Here is a 10,517-nt window from a genome sequence, read left to right on the forward strand (position 1 = left end):
ATAGCAGACATCCACGACAGCTTCAACACCCAGACAGCCCCAACAGACAGCAACACAACAGACCCTCCGTACACCATCGAGCACAACCCCCTGCTAGCCTGGCCAGCGTGAGCATCGATGACACCATCAGGACCATGCGCACAATCCACTCCGGCTCTCTGTCAGACCCATTCACGCACTACGTCTTCAACAGAGCAAGCAGCTCCATCGCACCCCACCTGCGCAACGTCATCAATCTCTTCCTGGAGACCGCGACCTTCCCAGAGATCTGGAAACACGCCAAGTTCAACGCCCTACTCAAAAAACTAAGGCAGACCCAAGAGACCTCAAGAACTTCAATCAATCAATCAATCAAGGCATTTATAGAGCGCACTACTCACCCAGAGGGTCTCAAGGCACTTGGGGGGGGGGGGGGTGCCGCTACTGCTCGAACAGCCAGGTCTTGAGCTTCTTCCTGAAGGAGAGGTGGTCTTGGGTCAGGCGGAGGTCGGTAGGGAGGGTGTTCCAGGTCTTGGCGGCCAGGTAGGAGAAGGACCTTCCTCCTGTTGTCGCTCTTCGGATGCGGGGGACGGCGGCGAGGGCGTGGTTTGTCGATCGGAGGTGGCGTTTGGGAGCGTAGAAGTTGAGGCGGTTGTTGAGGTAGCTCGGGCCTTGGTCGTGTAGGGCTTTGTGTGCGTGGGTGAGGAGACGGAAGGTGATTCTCTTGTTGACGGGGAGCCAGTGCAGGTCTCTCAGGTGACCGGAGATGTGGCTGCGTCGGGGGATGTCGAGGATGAGTCTGGCTGAGGCGTTCTGGATCCGCTGGAGTCTCTTCTGGAGCTTGGCGGTGGTTCCGGCGTAGAGGGCGTTGCCGTAGTCTCGTCGGCTGGTGACGAGGGCCTGGGTGACCGTCTTCCTGGTCTCGGTGGGGATCCACCGGAAGATCTTCCGTAGCATGCGCAGGATGTTGAAACAGGACGCGGAGACGGCGTTGACTTGTCTGGTCATGGAGAGGGCGGAGTCCAGGATGAAGCCCAGGTTGCGTGCGTGGTCTGTCGGTTTGGGTGCGGTGCCCAGGGCGGGGGGCAACCAGGAGTCGTCCCAGGCGGAGGGCGAGGAGCCCAGGATGAGTACTTCCGTCTTGTCTGAGTTCAGTTTCAGGCGGCTGGTCGTCATCCATTCGGCTACGTCTTTCATCCCTTCGTGGAGGTTGGTTCTGGCGGCGGCGGGGTCGTTGGTCAGGGAGAGGATCAGCTGGGTGTCGTCGGCGTAGGAGATGATGTTGAGGTTGTGCTGGCGTGCGATGGCCGCCAGGGGGCTCATGTAGATGTTGAAGAGGGTGGGGCTGAGCGAGGAGCCCTGAGGAACGCCGCAGATGACTTCCGTGGTTGCAGATCTGAACGGTGGTAGGCGGACTCTCTGTGTCCTTCCGGCGAGGAAGGAGATGATCCACTCTAGTGCCTTCTCCTGGATTCCGATGTAGCTGAGGCGCTGCACTAGGGTGCGGTGGCAAACAGTGTCGAACACCGCGGAGAGGTCTAGGAGGATGAGGGCCGCTGTTTCACCGTTGTCCAGCAGGGCTCGGATGTCATCGGTGGCAGCGATGAGGGCGGTCTCGGTGCTGTGGTTGGCTCGGAAGCCAGATTGTGAGGGGTCGAGGGATCCATTTGTCTCGAGGAAGGCGGTCAGCTGCTTGTTGACGGTCTTCTCGATGACTTTGGCTGGGAACGGGAGGAGTGAGATGGGGCGGTAATTCTTGAGTTCGGTGGGGTCCGCTGTTGGTTTCTTTAGTAGATCGCTGAGTTCGGCGTGCTTCCAGCTCTCAGGGAAGGTGGCTGTGTCGAAGGAGGTGTTGATGATGTCCCGCAGGTGGGGTGCGATGACAGCGTCGGCCTTGTTGAAGACGTGGTGGGGGCAGGGGTCGGTCGGAGATCCGGAGTGGATAGAGTTCATCATGCAGATGGTGTCTTCTGTGTTGATCTGGGTCCAGGCGTTGAGGGTGGTGGTGGGGGGCGTTGGTGCGGTCGTAGGGAGCGTTGTTTGTGGGCTGAAGCTGTTGTGTATGCCAGCGATCTTGTTGTGGAAGTAGGAGGCGAGGGAGTTGCAGAGGTCTTGCGAAGGGGTGATGTCGTTGTTTCCGGCGTTGGGGTTGGAGAGTTCTTTCACGATGTTGAAGAGTTCCTTGCAGTTGTGTGCGTTGTTGTCCAGCCGGTCCTTGAATGCTGTTTTCTTGGTGGCGTGGATCAGTTGGTGGTGCTTCCGGGTGGCGAGCTTGAGGGTGGTCATGTTGTCCGGTGTTGGCTCCCTTCTCCAGGCTTTCTCGAGGGCTCGGCAGTTCTTCTTGGAGCTCTTGAGTTCGTCGGTGAACCATGGGGCCTTCTTGCTGCCGGGTCTGCTAGGCGGGGTCCTCAGTGGGGCGAGGTCGTCTGCGCAGTTGCTGATCCACTTCGTGAGGTTGTTGGCCGCCTGGCTGGGGTTCGCTGATCTGGCGGGAGGGTGCTGGCTCATGGAAGCGGCGAGCTGGTCTGCCGTGATCTTGTTCCAGTTTCTTCGAGCAGCCTGTTGCTGGTGGTGGTGGATCGTGGTCCTTCTGAAGCTGAAGTGGACCCAGCTGTGGTCCGTCCAGTGGAGTCCGGTGGCGTGGCTGAAGGTGATGTCCTTGCTTGATGAGAAGACAGCGTCGAGTGTGTGTCCGGCGAGGTGGGTGGGGGTGGTCACCAGCTGCTTAAGTCCGAGGTTGGCGAGGTTGTCAAGCAGGGTGGTGGTGTTGCGGTCGTTGTTGTTCTCCAGGTGGAAGTTGATGTCCCCCAGGAGGATGTAGTCAGCGGAGGGGAGGGCTTGTGGGCAGATGAAGTCGGCGATGTCTTCGCTGAATTGTGTGCGTGGTCCCGGGGGTCGGTAGATGAGGGTGCCTCTGAGGGTGGTTTTAGGGTCCGTGTGGATATGGAAGTGCAGGTGTTCGGCGGTTTTCATGGTGTCGTCGGTGTTGGTCGTGATGCGGATGGTGTCCCTGTAGATGATGGCGATGCCTCCTCCAGTCTGGTTGCCGCGGTCTCTTCGGGTGATCTTGTAGCCCTCTGGGATGGCGATGGCGATGTCGGGCGCGGAGGAGTCGTTCATCCAGGTTTCCGCGAGGAAGGCGACGTCAGGAGCCGTGGTATCGAGGAGGTTCCAGAGTTCGATGGTGTGCCTGTGGACGGAGCGGGTGTTGAGTAGGATGCACTTGAGGTGGTTGCTGCAGGTGTTCGGCTTGACGGGTGCTGGAGCGGGGCAGGTCCGGTTGCAGGAGAACTTGCAGGTGTGACAGCTGAAGGGTCCGTGGGTTCGTCTCGGGGTGGCACGGTAGCATCCCGGGAATCGGCCGGTGTTGAGTGCGTTGAGGGTGGCGGCGTCGTACGTCCGGCGGGTGGGCTGGGGTCTGCGGCAGCCAGGGGTCCTGGCGCTGGGCGCGGTCCGGTCGCGGACGGGCGCAGACGGGCTTACCTTTGGCGCACAATCGGCGCTCCCGCTGCGCGTTACCGCTGCGCGTTACCGCTGCGCGTGCGCACGGTCGCCATTTATGGCGAAGTGCAGGGAGGGAGGGGCAGCTGGGAGGCGGGAGCGGGGAGGAAGGGGGCGTGGCTAAACTCCCCGGCGGCGGGAAGTCAGCAGCGGGAGCGGGGAGCGGGTGCAGTGGACGGCAGCACAATGGGGGGGAAACCAGGGGCAGTCCGGGGACAAAAAGCAAAACAGAGTCAGGGTACAGTGAAAAAATAAACAGTGAAAAATAAACAGCAGAAAACAGAAGAAATAATACAGCAGGCAGGCAGGCAAAGGAACACAACGCGGAGGGAACAGCAGGCGGGGGGCGTGGCCTGAGGGCGGACCCGAGGGCGGGAAGGCACTGCGAGGCAGGCAGAACGGCAGGCGGGGGCACACGCAGCAGCTGGTGGCCGTGCGGCGCGGGGGTGTCCTACAAGTAGGTCACACTCACCTGTGCCGCACGGTCGCCATTAATGGCGAAGTGCAGGGAGGGAGGGGCAGCTGGGAGGCGGGAGCGGGGAGGAAGGGGGCGTGGCTACACTCCCCGGCGGCGGGAAGTCGGCAGCGGGAGCGGGGAGCGGGTGCAGTGGACGGCAGCACAATGGGGGGGAAACCAGGGGCAGTCCGGGGACAAAAAGCAAAACAGAGTCAGGGTACAGTGAAAAAATAAACAGTGAAAAATAAACAGCAGAAAACAGCAGAAATAATACAGCAGGCAGGCAGGCAAAGGAACACAACGCGGAGGGAACAGCAGGCGGGGGGCGTGGCCTGAGGGCGGACCCGAGGGCGGGAAGGCACTGCAAGGCAGGCAGAACGGCAGGCGGGGGCACACGCAGCAGCTGGTGGCCGTGCGGCACGGGGGTGTCCTACAAGTAGCCCATCTCTCTGCTCCCCTTCCCGGCCAAGGTCATTGAGAAATCCGTCAACTGACAGCTAACCAGATACCACAAAGAAAACAGACTCCTGGACCCTACCCAGTCAGGGTTCCGCAGCAACCACAGTACCGAGGCTGCCCTCATCGCCGCCACCGATGACATCAGGACGCTGCTGGACAACGGCGAGACCGTAGCACTCATCCTCCTAGACCTCTCTACCGCCTTTGACAATGTCTGCCAGTGCACACTACACGCATGCCTCCACACCGCAGGGATCCGAGACAAGGCTCTGGACTGGGCCACCTCCTTCCTCTCCGGCAGAACCCAGAGCGTCCGCCTCCCCCATTCCGTTCCAAAGCCTCCGAGATCATCTGCGGCGTACCCCAAGGATCTTCCCTCAGCCCGACACTGTTCAACATTTACATGGCCCCGCTTGCACACGTAGCCCGACAGCACAACCTCAACATAATCTCCTACGCTGACGACACTCAGCTGATCCTCTCCCTCACCAAGGACCCTATCACCGCCAAAGCCAACCTCCATAAAGGAATGAAGGCCGTCGCCGACTGGATGAAGACCAGCCATCCGAAGCTGAACTCGGACAAGACGGAGGTCCTCATCCTCGGTTCCAACCCTTCTCCCTGGGACGACTCCTGGTGGCCGACGGCACTGGGGGCAGCCCCGACACCCACCGACCATGCACGCAACCTTGGAATCATCTTCGACTCAACGCTCTCAATGACCAAGCACGTCAACGCCGTCTCCTGCTTCAACACCCTCCGCATGCTCCGCAAGATCTACAGATGGATCCCGACAGATACAAGAAAGACATTCAACAGGCCCTCGTCAGCAGCAGACTCGACTATGGAAACGCACTCTATGAGGGAGCCCTGACCAAGCTCATCAAACGACTACAACGTATCCAAAACGCCTCGGCACGACTGATCCTCGACTTACCACGCCACGGCCACACCACCCCCCACCTGAGAAACCTGCACTGGCTCCCCGTCAACAAGAGGATATCCTTCAAGCTCCTCACCCATGCACACAAGGCACTCCACAAGACAGGCCCAGCCTACCTCAACAGACGGCTCTCCTTCTACATCCCCAAACGCCAGCTACGCTACGCCGACCTCTCACTCAGCACCGTCCCGCGCATCCGAAGAACACCCACCAGTGAGAGTCCTTTCTCCCACCTTGCCGCCAAGACATGGAACACCCTCCCCCTGAGCCTACCACAGACCCAAGACCTGCTAACCTTCAGGAGGATACTCAAGACCTGGCTGTTCGATCAGTAGTGGCCCCCCCATCACCTTGAGACCCTCGCGGGTATGTAGCGCGCTTTACAAATGATTGATTGATTGATTGATGGAGCAGGAGTATGGGGGGGGTGGCAAACCCCACTGCATTGCAGACAGTTGAGAATAAGTATTTTAAATCCGTAGTAGGTCTCCCCTCATCCTTCGCAAATTGTATACTACACATGGAGCTAGATATTCCTTACATTGCTGAACAGATTAAGGTGGCTCCATTACTCTTGTGGTATTCAATATGGAGGAGGAAATCTGTACCGCTCATGCAGCTAAAAATTAAGAGCTGCCTAGACATGGACCACTGGAAGAGATCTAGGTGGCTGAGTTATGTGGAGCACACTTTCAAAGAAATTGGGCTTCCGTAAATTTTTAATGATTGGCTTCCATGTAAGGGATTATCCAAACAGAAGGTAATTGATGGTTTTTTCCGGATGGCAGAATATAAGAGCTCTAAATCTGAGGTGGGGAAACACGCTTTGCGGTCATACCAAGGCAATACACCTGTGATAGAGGGAGGATTCTCGTACCTAGCAATAGAAAATATCCCACAGCATAGATACATTTTGTTAAGGTTTAGAACAAACCTGATAGTGTGTATGCTAGGCAATCCGGAAAATTGGTTTAGCTTTATTGATTTGAGCGTTTTCCCGTGTGACAATGTATCAACTCAATCTGAGATACATCTAGTCCTTTTCTGTACACTATATAAAAAGGAAAGGAAAGCCTACCTGATGCCGATTTTAAATAAGATGAGGTTTACACGGGTGGCCTTATACTTTTTAAAATCTTTACCAGACCCGTTTGTCTGTTTCTCAATGGCCTCTTTCTTATAGGCTTGTTTGAAGAAGAGAAAGGAGTTGGATATGAGTTCTGTGGGATGTATTCTGAACAGTAATTGATCTTGTGTCTTTTCTCTTTGTTATGTGTTAATATGATATGACTGGATTTTAATTATGGTATTTTATGAAATTGTGATGTGTATGTATTTATTCTTTCATGATCATTTTAAATTTTGATTGAATAAAGAGTTTTGATGATGATGATGATTAGTTCAAAGTAAATTAACCAGCAAAATAGCCACATTATGTGAATGTTGAGCTCCTCCATTATAAGTTTAGATAAAATAACGCCCCCCCCCCCCGTAAGCTACTGGTATAACAACACATATATGAGTACACATGGTCTGCATGTTCTCAGTTACACACTACTGGTGCAGTGTGTTTAAAGTTCCTCTTTGGGTCTAGACTGGTGTGTGGTCCTCTTCATGAGGTATTCTTCATTAGTATTGAGCTCAAACAACCTTTTTAACATATAAGTTAACATTAAACGGTGTTGTATACATATCTATGTGAGCTGCTGTGCATTTTATCGCACTGAACGTTAACCTTGTTCCCTAGAGGATGGCAGCCATGTACAGAATTACTTCATGTGAGAGGGTCAAGTAGCATGTCAATGGTCAAATGGAAATGTTCAACCTATCCACATATGGTATAGAAAGTCCTTAGATAAACCAGGGTAAAATGCCACATGAACAAGAGGAAGAGGAAACATTGACTCCCATGGCAGAGATCGAGCACTTACCGTAGACCCTCAGCAGTCTGGTGGTTGTTACCGGGGCTGCACCACTTGGTGTCACATTGACTGTGTAATTTCCAGTGTGGCTTGTCAGCAAGTCCCTGATCTGCAAAGATCCATCTGGGCGACCAGTCTCCCGACCTGTGTATTGGGGGCCATTGACCTGTCCTGATGTTGAGACGAAGTACGTGTAGATCAGCTGTGGATTATCCACTACTGTCCCTCTGTACCAGCCAAACGTCAGTATATTCACATTGACTGGGGCAGGGATGATGGCCGTCTCTCCCACTCTGGCATTGGTCACTTTTGCAGCGGCCCCCTGAGCTGAGGCTTGCTGAATACAGACACTGAGACAGACTGAAAGATAAAGGAAGGTATGAATTCACAGTTCATAAACATCATTTTAATCTTATAAAATTACTCAAACTACAGACATTAGTCTTGTCTTTTGTACTCATAGAAAAGGATCCCATTTGTGCTGGTAATGTGATTTGTGCAGAGGTATGTGGAAATAGTAGGAAGGGAGAGGCCATGGCAGTAGGAAAGACTAATGGACAGTTTTATGAAAAGTCAGCAGCAAGATATCTTGCTGGGCTTTGCTGTGCTGCATGACAGGGAGAGTTAGTTATAAAGGAACAAGAGGTCCCTTCCCAGAGAAACGGACACAACGTCCTCTATAGAAAACAAAATAATTTCTAGAGCAGCCTAGAATAGGGTCATATTCATAATGATTTTTAACAAATGTTTTGAAAAAGCACAAAGCCAGAGGTCAGCTGAAGAAAAGATCAGGAAGAACTAAACAAATTATATACATATAAAGAACTCAGACATTTTCAGGAAGGTGCCATGAATATTAAATTAGAGCCACATCATGCTGTATCATGCCCATGCTATTTATATCTCAGTAAAACATTTGTAATAGTCTTGGTGCTTTACAGACAACAACTTTTTGATCCCTCTTTGAAATATGGGGATGATCATCAGGACTTCTAATGTATGCCTGAGGAAAGAAATGCCTGTCACAACGAAAGAAGAACACGGGCAGAGGGTGGAGGGAAAAGAAAGAGAGGGGAGGAAATAAGGAGAGAGAAGAAATGTAAAAGAGAGAAGGGCGTGGGAAAAAGGTGATGAAACAAAAAATAATTCAATAATTTGCTGACTGAAAGAATAAGAATGTCTTGCAATCCATGCATATGCGTGGAAAGCCATCGTGCAACATTGTTTGTGAAAGTGGGGTACACCCAAAGAGTAATTACTTCCAATGCACTGCCATGGACGGAATCAATGGCGTGAGCCTGGAACAATGGCCCAGCCAGGTGCTAAAAAAAGGAAAGGCAGAGGGCATGGTAAACCAGCCCCTACATGTCTCCCCAGTGAGGTGGAAGGGACACCTGTCATGGCCATCTCGGAGCCCACACAGAGAGGGCCCTGCTTCTCTTAGTGACCTGCCTATACTTGCTGAATGGCATGTAGAAGGAGGAACCACCAAGAAGGAGTAATGTAGGGTACAAAGAGAGTGTACAATCCTTGAGGGCATGAGAAAATAGGCTGAAGACCAAGCTGCAGGCGATGTCTCTGGGAGTTATCACATTTACTAGGAAGACAACCTCCTTTACAGTTAGCCTACGTCTCCTGTGCATGGGATAAGAAGGGCCTGGTGGTCCCCCAATGCTACAGGGTCTTCTTTCTTGAGCTGGCTCATGAAATTCCCCTGGCTGGACACCTCGGCCAAGACAAGACCTTTGCAAGGCTTGTCCCACACTTTTATTGGCCCAGAATCAAGAATTCTCAGCTGTATTCTATAGGACTTGTGTAACCTGCCAGGCCAGTGGGAAGACAGGGCAGAGCTTGAAAGCCCCCCTTAATCCCTTTTCTGTTGTTGGTACACCCTTTGAGCGGGTGGGCATCATAATTGTTTGACCTATGGATCCTCAGACTGCATCAGGGTCTTGCCACTAGGTACCCAAAGGCAATGCCTCTGAGGACCCTGACTATACCTGCAGTGGCAAAGGCTCTGACGGAGATTTTTACCCTAGTAGGTTTCCCAAGGTAGTTGTGTCTGACAGAGGCACAAACTTCAATCCTACATACACGCAGTTAATGTGGAAGAAGTGTGGGGTAACCTACAAGTTCTCCATTCCTTACCATCAACAAATAAATGTGTTTGTTGAGAGATTCAGCAAGACACTGAAGGGAATGATTAGAGGACTACTGTGGCCCTGGAGAATAATTGGGGCTCCTGCCATGCCTGGTGTTAGCCTACAGGGAGGTGCCACAGAAAGGAGTGGGCTTCAGCCCCTTTGAGCTTCTGTACAGGCACCCTAATAGAGGACCTCTGAGTTTGGTCAAGGAAGGGTGGAAGCAAGCTCCCAGGAATATTACCCAGGATGTAGTGAGCTACATGCTGGCCTTTAGGAGCCGAATGGCTAAGTTGTGAAAGCAAGCTTCTGACAACTTATAAGACAGTCAGGCTATTATTAAAGAGTGGTATGACCGAAATTCTACCATTGAAGGATTGTAGCCTGAGCAGAAAGAGTGGGTTATGGAACTTGTGGAACCAAGGGCACTCCAGGACAATTGGACTGGGCCCTATGAGGTAATTGAGAAGAATGGTAAGGCCACCTACCTTATGGACCTTAAGACCCCAAGACAACCCCACATGTTGCTTCACATCAATCGCCACAAACCCCACTTTGAGAGGTCTGAGATCATCATGATGTTAGTGACAGATGGATAGGAGGACAAGGAGAGTGGACCTCTCCCTGACCTCTTGGACTCCACAGAGAAAGATGGGTCTCAGGAGGGAGTAATCCTTTCCCCAGTCTAAATCCTGAACAGCATAAGGACTGTCACCAAGTGTTGGTGGGACAGAACTCCTTTCTTCTCTCCCTAATTCCTGGGACTACCCACCTCTGTACCTTTGATGTGGACAGAGGGAACAACCTTCCTGTTAAAAATAAACCTTGCAGGTTGTCGGATAAAATTTGGGCCAGCATTATGATTGAAATCTCTAAAATGCTGGAGTTGGAGGAGATAGAACACTCCAGTAGCCCCAGTTCAAGTCCTGTGGTTCTGGTACCAAAAATGACCCCACCAAGCACCACACCAGAACTGAGGTTCTGTGTGTATTATAGAGGGATACACCCTTTGACAAAGACTGATGCTCATCCCAGTCCCTGAGTTGACTAGCTTATTGACAGGTTGGTGTCTACCCAATAAGTGCCTTTGATGTCACATCAGGGCACTGGCAGAT

At 52.8% G+C, this 10,517-nt stretch overlaps 1 protein-coding gene across 1 annotated transcript in view; it reads right to left on the reverse strand.

The window, feature by feature from the left end:
* Positions 1 to 7,622, reverse strand: part of LOC144766586 (cell adhesion molecule CEACAM6-like) — a gene marked incomplete at its 5' end in the record, with an annotated part of 93,650 nt that extends 86,028 nt beyond the window's left edge. Inside the window, 1 exon segment of the mRNA XM_078650381.1 lies at positions 7,271 to 7,622. Coding sequence (XP_078506507.1) covers positions 7,271 to 7,622 — 352 coding nt within the window.
* Between the last annotated feature and the right edge of the window lie 2,895 nt (positions 7,623 to 10,517).

The sequence above is a fragment of the Lissotriton helveticus genome, chromosome 7 (assembly GCF_964261635.1).
Source record: "Lissotriton helveticus chromosome 7, aLisHel1.1, whole genome shotgun sequence".
In the NCBI taxonomy this organism is placed as follows: domain Eukaryota; kingdom Metazoa; phylum Chordata; class Amphibia; order Caudata; family Salamandridae; genus Lissotriton; species Lissotriton helveticus.